This window comes from Amblyomma mixtum, chromosome 7, assembly GCF_055824585.1.
Source record: "Amblyomma mixtum isolate Tamu chromosome 7, ASM5582458v1, whole genome shotgun sequence".
Classification (NCBI taxonomy): Eukaryota; Metazoa; Arthropoda; class Arachnida; order Ixodida; family Ixodidae; genus Amblyomma; species Amblyomma mixtum.
In genome coordinates, this window is record NC_143018.1 from 64,824,141 (window position 1) to 64,841,334 (window position 17,194).

At 49.7% G+C, this 17,194-nt stretch overlaps 1 protein-coding gene across 10 annotated transcripts in view; it reads right to left on the reverse strand.

The window, feature by feature from the left end:
• The window catches only part of LOC149336317 (endothelin-converting enzyme 2-like), a 44,347-nt gene that overhangs the window by 12,195 nt on the left and 14,958 nt on the right, over nucleotides 1-17,194 (reverse strand). For 5 of the 10 annotated variants that reach the window (XR_016284250.1, XM_089552816.1, XM_089552814.1 and 2 more), the window contains exons 4-5: nucleotides 3,265-3,563; nucleotides 1,527-1,636 (exon numbers count right to left, since the gene is read on the reverse strand). Coding sequence is in view for 6 of the 10 variants with exons in the window: in XM_089552816.1 (XP_089408942.1) it covers nucleotides 1,527-1,636; nucleotides 3,265-3,563 (409 nt within the window). In the remaining 4 variants the exon portion in view is untranslated. Of the gene's footprint in view, nucleotides 1-1,526; nucleotides 1,637-3,264; nucleotides 3,564-16,823; nucleotides 16,982-17,194 lie in introns of all 10 variants that reach the window. The other 5 variants (XR_016284252.1, XR_016284251.1, XR_016284253.1 and 2 more) reach the window with 2 other exon arrangements.

Here is a 17,194-nt window from a genome sequence, read left to right on the forward strand (position 1 = left end):
GGGCTCCAGAAATTTCGACCACCTGGGGTTCTTTAATATGCACTGACATCGCACAGTACACGGGACTTTTGAATTTCGCCTCCATTGAAATTCGACCCCCGGAGCCGGGATCTAACCCGCGTCTTTCGAGCTTGACCTCTCCGGTGTGAAACAGCACTCGCGTCCGTATAACGAACCTACTTCTTTCCGACATTACTCGCAACATACAGCGCTTACCTATCCAGCCAACGTTTGTCACAAATATACAAATTTGCTTGTTCAGGTAAACAAAGAGACTATGACATGTATGCATGTCATATATGCTACGTTCCTATACATTTATTAGGCTTCTAAGGGGGATTCATGTGGAGGCAGTAACCCACGAATTCTCTACGCTGTCTCACATAACGTGAACAACAATGTTGGAAGCTGTTATTCTTCACATAACCAAAAAGCGATGCGCTCTTATTCTTGATGCAGTATCCTTGGAGGAAGCTTTCAAAACTCCTGATGGTAATTTATTTAGTACTGAAAATATTTAACTACCAATGAACCTGCTAGATGGCATAAATGCGTCCGCATTATCTCAAATTCGCAATAAATTAGTAGTTATTCATTAGCATCCTCCCAAACGCAGCTTTACGGCTGCAGAGGAAAGCTGCACAGCTTTCAAAAAAACTTCGCAGTTGAAACATTTGTCCTGGTTCAGATTAAAAGTCTGAGAGCGACAAATGAAACCACACATCAAGCGATTTCTAAAGATGACCATATTCAACATAGCGCAAGGCTACGCTAGGAAACAGCTGCACCAACCAAAGAAGTAATGACAGCGGTTGCACCATCGTTGAAGATGTTCAATAAACACCGCGCCAGCCTGTGCCCATCTTGTGTTTTTCACAATGGGGACCCAAAGTGCGAAAAACAGTAAACAGCTTTCTCGAACGTCGCTTAACAGGGCGCTGAAAACAAACTGATGCCGGCCTGTATCGATGGATGACCATATTCTAAAGGCAGAGCCACGTGACCTATTAATGTTCAGAAAAAAAACATTTGGTAGAGTTGGCACCGGGGCCTACGTTCGAACTCATGGAGAAGCTAACGCCACCCGAACCAAAGCTAAGGAAGTGCAGGGAAATGTAATGTAAAATGGAGCACGCGAGCAGTGCGTGACTGCTGCGTAGCTGTGGTAGTGCGAAAAAATAGGAGGCCGCTTTTTATTACCAACTTAACGTGCACCAGAGGATGCAACGCTCCCGCCAGCCTCTTAACTTTGCAGTGTATCCGGTATCCCCGGAAGCTCGGCAATACGCAGAAAAAGAACTATTTCCTGGCAATTCAGCTCGTATAACATCATCCTTTAAGGATTGCGGAAGCAGGACTATAAGCACAGCTGTCCAGTGGTCATTTGAACTTCTACTTTTATACTTATTTTGCACAAGCAGAGGGTCACAAACCCGTCGACTGGGTGTTAACCATACACTCTTTACTCCACTGAACACCTGTGCCTGCGACGCGCCGACACGTTCTGGTAATACAGACCAACTCACTTTGGTGAAAGCTGATATAGGCAGCAACGTAGAGCAGCAGTCCGCTGACTGCCATCAACATAACGAACAGCTGCCAGAATTCGAAGATGGATAGTCTCTTCCGGAAGAACCTGTGGAGTCAGAACCACACAAGAACTAATCAACAAGAACACTGCCCCGTTTACACCTACGTCACTACTAGGTTATCTCTTCGCAACTTGCGCTTGGCACACGACTAGTTTAGGAATAGCTGCGGTACCCTGCCAAGCAAAATGTAGAAGAGGCCAGTCCGGCATAGCATTTCACATCAAGTACTTCCAGATTGGGTATGTTGTGGCCTTTTAAACTCGCTTGAAACTAGCAGATATGGTACGAAAAAGCTTAACATATTAGCGTCACTGAGTGTGCATGGTTACATTTTGCTTAATGACCAGAAATGTGCAGCGAATGCTCGCAAAATAAGCAGCGATAGCACGACATCCGGAATAAACAACATTTTAATTTGACGAGACGCGGCCTCACTAAACCGCAGTGCCCTAGATTTGAGGCGTGTCGCTGGCTATTGCACATTTTTTTTGCGCCACCGTCTTGAATCGCCTAATGACCATGAGGAAGACGCGCTCGCAGTAATTGTAGGGGCAGATGGCCCTCACCGACCCGGAAGGATGTCTACTAGACAATATGAGACCAAGACGTTCACGCTCCGAAAAAATGAAACATTTGAGGGCAGATCACTGCAGGAAACGCTCGCATGTCAAGGCAGCGTAAAAAGGAACGTGGGCAAGACAGTTGCAACGGGAACAACAAACCAAAGATGGTTTTTGGCTTATGGGGTTTAACGTCCCAAAGCGACTCAGGCTATGAGAGACGCCGTAGTGGAGGGCTCCGGAAATTTCGACCACCTGGGGTTCTTTAATATGCACTGACATCGCACAGTACACGGGACTTTTGAATTTAGCCTCCATTGAAATTCGACCCCCGAAGCCGGGATCGGACCCGCGTCTTCCGGGTCAGCAGCCGAGTACGATAACCACTGAGTCACCGCAGCGGCGTTGAACAAACCAAAGAGAAATCATTTGTGAAAGGCAGAAAACCAGCATACTTGATAGCGTAAGCCGCGTACGCCACTGCGTGAAACTGCTATTGAAAGCAGCCTATAGTTTCTCTCCGGCAGCAATTACACTTGTGCTGTTTTTTCCCATTACACTTATCCTGTTCGCGTGCAGCATGTGGGCTTGAGTTGAACACTGGAGAAACAGAAATATATTATATTTTGACGATTGCCACGTAAATAATTTTAAGCAAAGCACATGTTTCATCAGCAATGAAACAACGTGGAACAGCAATGGAAGGAGAGCAATGAAAGAACAATGGAATAACTGGAAGGGTTCCCGCCAGGTGTATATACATAGTCACCAACATCCTACACATCGACGTCTCTATCGCAGGTAGAGAAAAATTTTCGTTTCAGACGGAATATGGAACTAGGAATCATGTCCATCAGGCAGGCAAGTTTTGTTCAGGTAAAAGCCACTAAGTCCCTGCTGGCATTGAAAAATGGCTTGAGAAATATCAACTTAAAGTTCCAAGTAGTATCTTTTTTAGCTGGAATAAGTGATGGTTGCGAGTAGTTTTGCACATCTTCCTATTATTATCTCACACTCTTTTCAAGTTGCATATGCACTTTGGACAAATGGCGCTCGTGAATGCTTGCGTTTGAATTGGGCAATGCGCTTTGAAAAATAGAGAAATGCCTTACGGCTTGCCCTGTAGTTCTGCCTTTGGCTCCTTGTACGAGGACTTCTCTCCGGTAACCGGGTGATTGGAGGCAGCGTAGCGCATTCCCGGCGTCGGAACACCGCCTGCGCCTCGAGCCACGGGCGAGGTAGCGGCGGGCCTTAAAGCGACGCCTCCGGGAGGGAGCCCAGCGGCACTCCATGACACGGACCGTGGATACCGAGGCAGTGGCTGCATTGCTCGAGGTGTGCATTGTGCCCGTTGTGCTTCTTGGCCCAGTCTGGAACCCCTCGGAGGCACGTCGTAGATGGGCGCCGAGAACTGTCCCGCCCTTGGATACCCTGCCATGGTCTTCGTCTTCTTTGCAAAGCGAGGTCGCGTGCCTGCCCTCTTTCAGGTAGAATCCACCGGTGCTGCTCTCCCGCATGCTTTTGTTTTGCCTTTATTATGTACATAGGTCAAAACACTTGTCTAGAACACGTTCTGGGTGTGTTTCGGGCTGACCACGCGTTATCTAGCGATAACATTTGATTAAAAATGGTCTGGATGTATGCACGGGCAATTAAACTCATAGGATCTCATAAGCATTTTTTGCCTTCCTCATCGCAGCGGCTTTGGGAGCTGCGAAACACATAACTGGGTCGTTCTAGACATGTGTTTTGCCCTCTGTACAGGCGAACAGCAACCTTTGCCTCTCCAGACTTGGCTGATCCCCCAGTGTGGGTATGTGCCATATTTTGAAAGGCCAACAGCAGTAACCTTTCTGTCATTGTTCTTCTATAGAAATTGTACATATATTCGAGAGTGACCTCAAAATGGGACGTGAAAGTAGACAAATTTCAGCATTGCCTGGACAAGATCTTTCAAGACATTTCTGCTGCTTTTCGTCCACACCCGTTGTTCTCACTCTGCATGCTGAAGATTCACCTGGACATTCGACGCGGTAATGAACTTTTCAGCGGTTCAAAATAAAAATTACAGATATAGGCTGAACAATAGCGGAGCTCAGTTTTACAGCGATAACCGATTCTTCGCGGGAAAAATCGATTTGGTGGAAGTGTCGTATGTCGCAACGAGAAAGAGCTTCCATCTGTTCTACAATGAGAATGATTTTAAGGCGGGTTTTCACCACACGACTCCCACAAGCGGGAAAATGTGATGAAATGCATGACTTGTAACGAGGCGATTCCTATTGGCCTCAGACTGCGCGTTTTCACAGGATATTAGGTAAAGCGTACGCATCGACTTCCTCGGCTCGGCAATGGGGAAAAGATGGTTTATGGTTTATGGGGTTTAACGTTCCAAAGCGACTCTGGCTATGAGGGACGCCTTTGTAAAGGGCTCCGGAAATTTCGACCACCTGGGTTTTTTATTGCGAAAGCAATACTACGCTCATGAACGGCCTTTCGCGTAGAGGCGGCCGGTAGCCACGTTTGGGTTTTAGAATTACCTCTGACGGCATGCCAGGGTGAGAGATGGGCTACGAAGTCGAGTCTTCGCGCAGCGGCGGCCGGTAGCCACGCGTGACATTTAGAATGTCCTATGACGTCATGTCATGTCTAGTGACGTCATAGCATGACGTCTTACCAGAGTGAGAGATGGGCTACCAAGTCGAGTCGTCCCGCAGCTGCGGCCGGTAGCCACGCGTGACCTGTAGACGCGGCGCACTGCGTTCCTTCTTTAGACGCGGCGCGCCGCGTTCCTTCCGTTAGAGGCGCTGTGCTCGCTTTCGCATCCTAAACCACGCAAATTTTTTTAACGTACACAGATATCGCACAGTACACAAATAAAAAATAGTAGGAGAGTGCGAATATGCGAAATTTTTTATTACTTAATCGATCATTCCTCTATTGTCGTTTGTAGATATTGAGCAAGTTAAAAATTATTCGAAAAAATCATTCTCAAGTTCATTGTCAATTTTTCGAGTAGTTTTCACGAAGATAGAGCAGGGCAATCCGTAATTTTTTAGCGAATATTTAAAAAACTAGGCCCACTCCGACGCTGCACAGCACGCTAGGAAATGGCGCAGTATTTGTCTTTCATATCCCAGCGGACACCCGAACCGCGCCGTAAGGAAGGGATAAACCAGGGAGTGAAAGAAGAAAGCAAGAAAGAGGTCAATTCAGTTTTTGTCTACACTTGCGATGTTCCAGGACGCCAGGTTGATTTAGCTGCTCAGTTTTTACATGTCTAAAGGCAAAATTTTGAGACTTCACCATCGCTTCCTATAGTGCACATGCGACCGGCATAGCGCATGTGCACTGGGTTTGGGATTTCAGCTGCAATAGTCCCGATTTAGTTAGAGGTGCAGTAGTGGTGGGCTACGGAATAATATTGATCCCAGGGCATTCTTTACGTGCGCTGAGAACACACATGCTGGTGCTCCCTAATGTGAGTGTCAGACGCCTCATCGGGTAAAAAATGTGACGTCGGTAATAAAATTTGCTAATTCTCTTGAGGCAAGTGATTTCACCAGACCGAATAATTCCCACTGGCTGAAAAAAAGTGACGCTACTTGAGGGAAATTAGTAAACAGCCTGTCATGCTATCGCATTGACAATTCATATTGTCACCGACAAACGGGTGAAGAAATAGCCCAGGTTCTAATTAGACGAGGTGGGCGTGGCAGCCAGCAGGCAGCTCGAGCGAGGAAGAAGACGATCTTCGATCACCTCGAATGCCCAAGACTTGGCAAGTCCCTGCTTAAACTGTTCGGCCGCGGTACGGCGCCACTGATTGGTCGGACGGTGGCATTGCTCCCCCTCTCTGAAGGGCACCGACTCGGTGCCGCAGCAATGGGCAGCACGAAGAGAAGGGACGCTGCATGTGTCCGGCGGCAGGTGTAGACATGCCTGAAGCGCTAGCGGGCGTGGTATGGCTTCATCCGTGCGACATGGACAACTTCGGAGGTCGGCCGTCTGGAGGAGCGAACTGTTCCTTGGGGAAGGACCTCATAGTTCACCTCACTTACTTGGCGGAGTACTTCGTAGGGGCCGAAATATCGGCGCAGAAGCTTTTCGGAGCGTCCACGCATGCGGATTGGGCTCCAAACCCAGACTTGTTCGCCGGGCTGGTAACGAACAGCTCTGTGGCGGAGGTTATAGCGGCGAGCGTCGTGGGTTTGCTGGTGCCGGATGCGCTGTCGAGCGAGTTGGCGGGCGGCCTCGGCGTGACGAACGAAGTGGTCAGCACCCACAACAGTTGAGGTAGTACTAGTTGGAAGTAACATTGCGTCCAGCATGGTGGTGGCTTCGCGACCATGCACTAAACGAAACGGAGTGAAACGCGTCGTTTCCTGTAGTGCAGTGTTATAGGCGAAAGTGACGTAAGGGAGTATGGCATCCCAGTTCCGGTGGTCTGCGTCAACATACATGGAGATCACGTCGGCGATCGTCTTGTTGAGCCGTTCGGTGAGTCCGTTCGTTTGAGGCTGGTAAGCGGTTGTTTTTCGGTGACTCGTGCCGCTAAGGCGCATAACCTCTTGTGTGAGGGCCGAGGTGAACGCCGTTCCCCTGTCAGTTATAACGGCGAGGGGGGCACCATGACGAAGCACAATGTTTTGAACGGAAAAGTTCGCAATTTCGTCAGCGGTACCACGGGGAGAGCTTTAGTTTCACAGTACCGGCTGAGGTAGTCGGTGGCCACCACAATGTAGCGGTTACCCAGCGAGGACTGCGGAAAGGGGCCGAGTAAGTCCATGCCGACTTGGTGGAAGGGGTCTTGTGGAGGATCAATGGGCTGTAGTAGTCCGGCTGGCTTAGTCGGTGGCGTCTTGCGACGTTGGCACTCGCGGCAAGTTCGGACGTAACGCTGTACAACTGCCGCAACCCTGGGCCAGTAGTACTTTTGGCGTATCCGCGCCAAAGTGCGAGAAAAACCCAGGTGACCAGAAGATGGGTCATCATGGCACGCCTGCAGGACTTCCTCGCGCAAAGCCGCAGGTACGACGAGCAGATAGACAGCTTTCGTCGGGCGGTAGTTTTTCTTATACAGAACGCCATCGCGCAAACAGAATGACGACAGACCACGTGAGAAGAGTCGCGGGGGCGACTCTGCGCTGCCTTCAAGATACTCAATGAGAGGCCGGAGTTCACTGTCGTCTCTTTGGTGTTGAGTGAGGACGGACGTGTAGATGGCGCCGAGAAAAACAGAATCGTCGTCGGGATCAGCTCGGTTGTCATCGACAGGGGCACGAGACAGACAGTCGGCATCACTGTGCTTCCTACCGGACTTATAAACGATGGTGACATCGAACTCTTGAAGACGAAGGCTCCAGCGTGCAAGCCGCCCCGAGGGATCTTTCAGGTTCGCTAGCCAACACAGCGAATGGTGATCACTGACAACTCGAAACGGGCGGCCGTATAAATATGGACGAAATTTGGTCACTGCCCACACAATTACCAGGCATTCTTTTTCAGTAGTGGAATAGTTCGCCTCCGAGCGTGACAAGGTGCGGCTTGCGTATGCGATTACGCGTTCGAGACCATCCTGCCACTGCACAAGGACCGCACCGAGGCCGATGTTGCTGGCGTCTGTGTGCAGTTCAGTGTCGGCTGACTCGTCGAAGTGGCCAAGGATGGGCGTACTTTGCAGGCGACATGCGGAGGTCTTCGAAGGCCTGTTGTTGCTCCTGGCCCCAGAAGAACGGTTCGGCATCTTTAGTGAGGCGTATGAGGGGCTCTGCAATCTGGGAGAAGTTCCGCACAAAACGCCGATAATAGGCGCAGAGGCCCAGAAAGCGGCGCACACTGCGCTTATCGGTTGGCATGGGAAAAGCAGCGACGGCGGCTGTCTTATCGGGATCAGGGCTTACTCCCTTAGCGCTCACGATGTGGCCCAGAAACTTAAACTCCTGGAAAGCGCAGTGACACTTTTCCGGCTTGAGGGAAAGACCGGCCGAACGAATTGCGGCGAACACGGCGCGCAGGCGCCTCAGGTGCTCTTCGAACGTAGCGGAGAAGATGACAACGTCATCCAGGTAGACGAGGCAGGACTGCCATTTTAGGTCTGCAAGCACGGTGTCCATCATTCTGTGGAAGGTGGCAGGAGCCGAGCACAGTTCGAAAGGGAGCACCCGGAATTCGTACAGGCCATCCGGTGTAATAAAGGCGGTCTTTTCCCGGTCGCGCTCGTCCACCTCGATCTGCCAATAGCCACTACGTAAATCTAGTGACGAGAAATACGTGGCGTGGCGTAGCCTGTCCAGGGAGTCATCAATCCGCGGCAGAGGATAAACGTCCTTTTTGGTGACTTTGTTGAGACGCCTGTAATCAACACAGAACCGTAGGGTGCCATCCTTTTTCGCCACAAGAACAACAGGCGATGCCCACGGGCTCGTCGACGGCTGTATCACGTCGTCCTGGAGCATTTCTTGAACTTGTCGGCGAATAGCGTCACGTTCCTTCGAAGAGACCCGATAAGGCGGCTGGTATAACGGTCGCTGGTTTGCGTCAACAATAATGCGATGCTTTGTGAGCAGAGTCTGCCTAACTTTAGAGGTCGAGGCAAAACAGTCGCGGAAAGTGTCGATAATGCTCTCCAGGCAGCGTTTCTGATGAGACGGGAGGTTCGGGTTGACGTCGGTCTTTATGGGAGTGGTCGGTGCCTCCACTGATGCCGGGATTTCGGACAACGCGTGCTGTCCCGCGAATTCACAAAGTTCTTCGAAATACGCAATAGCTGTTTTGCCAGGCAAACACTGAGGTTCAGGACCAAAATTGGTCACCAGAAGTTCGGTTCGCCCACTGTTCAATTCAATAATTCCGCGGGCAACACAGACTTGCCGACCAAGGAGCAGCGAGATGTTGGTTTCAGCGATGCCACGAGTGCTGGGGCTGTTATCGCACTCTACGGTAACAAACATGCTGGCTCTTGACGGGATTACTACCTGGTCGGCACAGACGCATAGCTTAGCCCTGCGTGGCTCGGTATCGTCGTCGACAGGGCCTTGGGTGGAAAACGACACGATGAGCTCCTGTAGATTAATATCGGCACCGTACTCTCACCGAGCAATCGGGTAACACAGCAAAGCAACCAGGGAAAGTAACTCCACGGATCTGGATTCGAGAAGTGCAGACACCGATCGGAGTTACGACGTGGCCACCAGCTGTCCGGATCTGCGGCCCAGACCAAGGGGTCAGTACCTTCCTCAGGGCCGTGGCTAACCGACTGCTCATTACAGAAAAATCGGCGCCGGTATCCACCAGTGCAGTAACGTCGTGGTTGTCAGCGGATACCGGAATTTCGGCAGAAACCAGTCGGTCGCAGCGCGTCGTTGAGGTCGTCGGGTCGGGTCGTCGTCGGTCGGAGCGTCGCGGCGAATCTTCGAATGGAGGCTCTTGACACGGGCTAGTAGCGGCGGCCCTACCCCCGGAGGACGCCGTCTTCAGTTTTCCCGGCGAGGGGACGCACCTCTGAACTGGCCAGAGGTCGATGGGCGGCCGGGCGAAGAGAACCGCCTTGGGGATGGCGATCTGGACTGGCGCCGCTGCGGGGTCGAGGACTGCACGTTATCAGCCAGGTACAGCTCGATATCCCGTGGTCTTTCACCGTAGCGCGGTCGAGGTGCGTCAGGTGAAAACCCTCTTAAACCCATTCTGCGGTAGGGACAGTGGCGGAGGATGTGGCCGGGCTCCCCGCAGTGGTAACAGAGCGGCCGGTTGTTTGGCGTACGCCACACGTGCGCTTTGCTCATCGTCGCTAAGAGTTCTCGACGAAACACTTCCCAGGTGGTAAAGGAGGCTTCGTGATTTTCAAACCATGTTTTGGCTGAGTCCTGCAGCGCAAAGTAGACATTGCGCAATTTGCGCTCGCCGTCCCATTCGTTGAAGCCCGCCACTCGGTCAAAGCTGGCCAACCAGTCTTCTACGTCCTCGAACCTGTCTCCGTGGAACGGCGGCGGCGACCGAGGTGCGTGAAGGACGAATGGCGGGGCATTCCCGGAATGCTGAGTCGTCTGGCTAGCCACAGTTGAGGTCATTGCTCTTACCGCCCTTACCGGCGCTGTCAGTTGGCTGAACTCCGGTTGTAGGCCTCGCAGACGGCGGCTCGCTTTGTGGACGGGTGTTGTGTCCACGCGTGGAGAACAGGTGTCGAGAGTGTCCTCGCAATCAGAGTACATAGGACGTTACCCAGCACCTCCACCAAATATGTCACCGACAAACGGGTGAAGAAATAGCCCAGGTTCTAATTAGACGAGGTGGGCGTGGCAGCCAGCAGGCAGCTCGAGCTAGGAAGAAGACGATCTACGATCACCTGGAATGCCCAAGGCTTGGCAAGTCCCTGCTTAAACAGTTCGGCCGCGGTACGGCGCCACTGATTGGTCGGACGGTGGCGAGGTCGGACGGGCCTCGAATTTCTCCTCCAAAGAAATTCAACCGCCGCGGCCGGGATCGAACCCGCGTCTTTCGGGTCAGCAGCCGAGCACCATAGCCACTGAGCCACCGCGGCGGCAGTGAAAGTAGAGACGCGCGTCGCAACCGCGTCCACTGAAGCGAATACCCCGAATACAACGGCTGAAACAACCGATTCAACAGATGTTTAAACTACCTTTGCGCTTAAATAGAAACATACACTGCATGCACAGCTTTATGGCACCATGAAGCAGTGTTGGCATTCATAAATTAAACTGCAGGGCCATATGGGTCAGTATTTCTGGTGATCTGGGCTATGTGAGGCAGATCTTAATCCAGGAGGCAATGACAGCCTGCTGTACCATTGCAGTTGCTTTCTTTTCTTTCCGCATGTTTTCGGTATTTGAGAACCCTAGCATGTGTGATAGAATTGTAAACCCTGAATTGTATCGTCCTTCCCAGTGAAGAGTATGTTTGTCAGTTAATTTTTCGTCCTATCACTGCTAATGTTTCATTGCATGATTAGCTGAAACGACACGCTGTACGCGATTTATTGAGAAAATTATCAGCTTTTAAAGGCAGCGACACTGACTAGAGGAATCGCCTACAGAGCCTTTCAGGCAAATTCGCGCAGAAATCGGGGAGGTTATACAAGTGAATTTAGTGCCCTTAGAAGCAACATCCCAAAGAGAAGATGTTTCCCACTTAATCTTGCGGATGAAGGGGAAAAAAATCCGCCAAATTAGTCGTACTCTGCTGGCGCCCATTACACTCCGGCCTGTTTTTGCCCCTGGCAAGATGGCCGCCGGTCGGTCTGGCTGGCTTCACCTGTTTCTGCATGCATGCATAGGGGGCCTCCACTCCAGAAGTTTTAATATAACCTCCTTGGGCGACGGCGCCGCTCAACACGCTCGAAACTTCGAGATGCGACCCCCGACCTCTGACCAATGGGGACGCGCGGCCAGTGAGAAGAAGGAAGGGAGACAGCACTGCCGATACTGCGTGTATGTGCGCGCCTACTCTGGCGCGTAGAACGAACAGACGTGAAAGCGAGCCTATAAAAGAAGGCGTTGGCCGCTATCAGTCAGTCCGGACCGCCGTTTAAGCTTCATCGAAGCTCGCCTGTTCGACTCCCGGGAAAACACCACTCGGCCAGCATCGGACCAACGAGGCAACGTTCGCCAGTCTGCGGGACGGCATCGTCGTGGAACTCTGGTCGTCGGACTGCCGCAGTGCCCGGTGAACAAATTGTGTTTTGTTTGTTTACCTCTCTCTCTTGTGTTAGTGCACTTAAGGGGAAATATTGCCTTTGTATTGTACTCTCTCTCGAGTTTAACTTTGCACGGGTTGCATTGTTCAATTAATCACTTTGTATGTGTCTGTACTAGTGATTGTGAAACCCTCTGTATAGTCTCAATTGCTGTATAAACTTTGTTTTGTTTTGTAAACTTTTGGCTCCGACCCATTCTCTGGCTTGCGACCAGCGAAAGCTGGGCACCGAACGCCCAAAAACCTCTTGTCACTTGGTTGCTGGTCTCCGCTGAGTTTGCCACGCTGAGTCGAGGGCATCTCCTTTGAGTCCGAGACCGCTACCCCCACACGTTGTAAGGGTGTCTGGGAGCTTCCCACGTAAAAGTCTGTGTGACAGCCGCCGTCCACGCAATGCCTGTACGGAGGCTGAGGAGAAGACGCGCGTGTAGTGAAAACGGTGCTGTCCTAGAAGGCTGCTTTAGAGACATGTACTGTGATGTCCATTCCTTTCGGGTGTACACCAAGATATGAGAGACAGTCATTTCCTTTCCTTCAAATCAATTTTCATATCATTTTCCTTAAGGCCCTTAAGGCGCGGTTCGGGTATCCACAGAGATATGAGAGACACAGCCGTGGTTTACTTGCCTTAAAACCAATTTTCTTTTGATTTTCCTTCCCTTACGGCGCGGTTCGGGTGTCCACCGAGATATGATTTTTTTCCTGATGCACTGTTTGCTTTCATTTATTTTTTATTTCTGCTATTTTTTCATTTTTTATTTTTTCTGTGCTTACTTTTATTCTTTTTTATTTGGTTCGTTTGTTCCTTATTATGTATTTCTTTAATTTTCCATATTGTACTTCTCATTTTGTTTTTGTTTCCTTTTTTCTTAGTTGTATTGTTTTTTTCTGCCCATTACACTCTTTTTCATTTCATTTCTTATTCCTCTTTATTTTTTTAATGCTTTTTAATTTTTTGTTATTTTGATTTTTATTCCTTTTATTTTATCACACCCATGCATTCACTCCAGGTGCCTTAATTCGTGCTGAAACCTTGAGCATTCGTGGCCGAGTGGTAGCGTCTACGCTTCAAATGCTCTTGCGAGGTACGGGCTGTGGACTCGATGAAGGCTAGGAATTGGGTCTTTATTAAAAGAATTTGACCCAAAAGAAAAGACGGCCCCAGGCCCAGCAGCTGCTCTAACTGGTGGCAGCGGTGGGATAAGGACAAGGCTGGTGGACAACTGCTAACGACAGAGCGCCTTCGAGGATCCGGGACCAACGGAGCTCCGCTACGTGGCTCAGGGAGTCTTCCTCCAGCAGCGGAAGAGAGCAGCTGCTCGGGGAGCCAGTCTGTACCTTCCAAAGGCCTGGGGCCCTCTTTTCGTTTGGGTCAAATTCTTTTAATAAAGACCCATTTCCCAGCCTTCATCGAGTCCACAGCCCGTACCTCGCAACAATGCCAAAGGCCCTGGTTCGATTCCCAGCCTCGACTCAGGTTCTTTTATTGCGAAAGCAATACTGCTCTCACTTTCGAGCCATTAGCTTGGTCGTGGCGCTTCCACCATTGACCTTTAGCTGACCCCTGTGGTGACGTCACGCCAGACCGAGAGAGACAGGGCCCCAGCTCGCGCGGTTAGCATGGGCGCGGCGGAGCTGCCACGGCGCATTGCGCAGCTGCCGCTAGAGGGCTCGCGTTGCTATGACGTCACACAAGGGTGATAAAGGTGGGGGAGCAGCTCGGTTGCTCCCAGTTGCCGTGGTGGAGCTACCTCGGTATGTCGAATGATGTGTATAAGGCAAAGCTCCAACGAAATGCAGCAGCCAGGAAACGCCGGCGCGCTGAAGAAACAGATGAAGAGCGGGAAGAACGTTTGGCTAAACGACGTGCATATTATGCAGCCAAGCGTGAACTTTCATCATCTCTGGATTCGGTTGAATCTACAAGTTCAGGGCCAAGGGGTGTTACCGCTGAAGGCTAACAACCATGGCGACACCACCAGCCGAACCAAGGCGCACCCAAGGGTATTGCTTTCGCAATCTTCCAGGCTTAACCAAGCTAACCCTTCAGCAAATGTTTTTAGTAGTAACACGGCGGCGGCGACGGCTGCGGCCACCTGCGCCGCGCATGACGTCACTCGGTTCCGCGCATGCGTAGAACTCGCCATTTGGTTTCACGGCATACGCGGCGTACGGCATGCGCGAAGCTCGCTTTCGACCCTCGTAGTGAAGCTTTTCGCTTCAAAATGTCGAACCCCTGGGGGTATTACGTGCATTCAGATCGCGCAGTACGCGAGCGGCATCATATGGTGTCCATCGAGACACAGCTGCCGCTACCCGAATGAAAACCGAACCCTTGGGGTGAACAACCGAGCGGTCTAGCCACTAAGGCACCGCGAAGGAGTAAAAATACATTTCCTAGTGTTGGATATGGCTTCTCGTATGTAGTAATACACTTTGTCTGTCTAGCACTAAGAAAAAATAGTTCGTAAAGATAGACGCAGAGCAGATTAAAAATTGATTTTTGACGAAAGGGAAGGGAACGGTTAATGTCTCACACCTCGTGGACATTCGAACAGCGGCGTATGGGAAGGGAGGAAGGTGGAAGTGAAAGAAGAAATAGAGAGGTGCCGTATCGGAGGCCTCCGGAACAGTTTCGACCACCTGGGGATCTTTAACGTGCACTGGCACCTTTGCGTTCCGCCTCTATCGAAAGGCGGCCGCCACTCACCAACACCGAACAAAATCTTGTCACCGTACGTACAGTATGCAGCCCATGAAGTCTGCTTCTGAGCCCTATAGTGCGGCTTATCTTGCATACTAAGGGACCCATATCTCAAGAAAGCGGGCGGAATTAAGTCCTCAACCCTCCCAAGCTAAGAACTGTTAACAGCCCCGTTACACGGCTTAGAAGGAAACCCCGTGGGGCTGTTTATTGATCTCGCAATGATCTCTCAGTGATGACCATAGATTTTGCCTATTAAATCTCTTATGCTACTTGGTTTTGGTTACGGCTTTCGTCATGTATGCCATAATGAGCCCGGGCCTTCTTTTCCTTTTCTTGTCTGCTCTTTTAAAAATTTATCGCCTTAAAATTACGTTTAATAGTTTCACGATATCTACTAAGATAAAACTGATAATTCTTTACGAAGAAATGACCTCATAGGCAGTGTGTGAAATCGGAAAAATGTTTTTAAAAGTTTTGCTTCCATGTGTTCTTATGGGAGGTTGCACCCCCAGTCGGCTCCGGCGTCCGAGAGCGCCCCTTATGTTTGTAAACACCGTGTTGGTCTAAAAGGTACTTCCTAGGGATCGTGAATCTAAGTGGGTACAGAGACCATTCTTAAAACCACATCTTTCAAGAAATTAATGCCCAAAGTCGGCAACAATGACTATTTTTTAAAGTTTTTTTAGGGATATGTATTTGCCGTATGTGCTCATAGGCAACCGTCGATATTTGCCGTCACTACGTTATTACAAGACTCCTGCAATAGCACAAAATTATCTCGCCGGTCTCAATATGGTTGTCGTGCACTGGCTTCACCGGCTGGCAAATGTAGCTTGCTGATAGCCCTTTCCCGGCAAAATGTTTTCGCGTTCTTCAGAATTACCTCTACTTTCTTGAATGTGCAATACTGACTCGATACGATATTTTATTTTATATTTGCAGAAATATATTCCAGGATTCAGCGCTTGTTTGCACAAAAAGTTAATTTTTCACAGGAAGACTTCATAACAATGAAAAAAAAACACTATTGCCCTGGAAAACTGATGTAAAGATTTATTCGTGTGCTACTAGTCAATTTCGCTTTGATGACCTTTGTATGCTTGTCTATAACTTACCAAAATTTGTTACTTTATAAAGGCACGAGTTTCTGGGCTGCTTTAAATACTGCATAGATTTGTTCGTTGTGACCACCCATATTAAACCACAGCAAACCAACCCATCGACTGGTAGAAAGATTATACGTGTGAAGGTTAACTTAAAAAGCGCAAAAAAAAACTGGGGGATCAAAAAGCCAAATGTTACTTGGCATCAACAAGAGCAAGTTTAGTGATGGATTGTCATTGGTAGTACAGAAACATTTTTCTAGTACCTGGCGGAAATGCATAAAAATAGCCCCGTGCGAATATCTGAGCTGTGCAAAAAACAAAAAGCAACACTTACAAAGCATTTTGAGTTTAATATGGCATTTTTTAAATCTCCTCAACAGAACATTTATAAATTCGCTCGGTACTCAGACATTCTATAGAGATGCTGTAACAAATTGCACACCGCGTACAAACTGAAACGCAATACAGTGTTGGACTTAAGACAACTCAGCTGACTCGACAAGTACTTCAGAGTGAAAATTGTCGTCAACATTGCCAGGGAGGTATAAAATTATTTCCCTGTGTAAAAAGTAATAAAATGGCGTGTCCTCTAGCGTTTTTAGATACTGATGCATAGGCTCCAAATATACGCTTTCCAGGCTTCCACGAAATCAAGGCCGTATGCGCAACTTTGGCTGAAGCAACGTTTTGTAACCTGAACCACCAAACTTTACAGCAAATACCGTCTCCCAGCTCTCTGTAAGCAGCGAGGAAGAAGCTCGTGGAGTCTGCATTACAACACAGCATGCACATGCAACACAAGTAAATTCATCGGCCTCAAACATGGGCGCTCATGCTTACTTGTTCGGTTCCAGTGTCACTATTCGAATTCGTTCCACAAACTTACTACACCATCCAGCGAGCAGGCTCGCTAGTCTTGAAGAACATTCAATGAGATTTCCTTTAGACCTCATTCAACCACGTTCCTCCACCACACGAGAGATAAAACAAAGTCACAGCTGGTGGTCAGAAAAGTTCGCACCGCTGCAGAGGGTTCATGCGCGAGCCTGGCACGCATCCGAATGCGTCAGCGAACTCCGCGACATGCCTAAATGTCGTGTCGCACTGCCCATCGGCCACGCCCGGAGGTCCGTTGGTCCTCACGCACCGCACGTAGCATGCGGCAACGAAGAAGAGCTGCTCCGGGGACAGGAACTCGAGGCCGCGGACACGCAGGTCTTTGTCGTCCTGGTGCGCTCGGTACGCGTACAAAGCAGTCTTCAGAGACAGGGGCTCCAAGTACTGCGCGTATGTGGTACGCTCGACCTGCGAACGTAAATACCCATGCTTCCAACTTGGACGAAGTTATATCCTGCTGCGTTTCATTATGATCTTTAAAAGGCAGCTCCGGATCACACGTATGGAAAGCAATTTTTAGAATATTTGCGTGAGTAGTCGAGAAAGAATTGTTTAAGAGTAAATGCTAGGAAAACTAATGCAATTATCCTCCATCCAAAAAACAAGCCTATCGCCATGAAT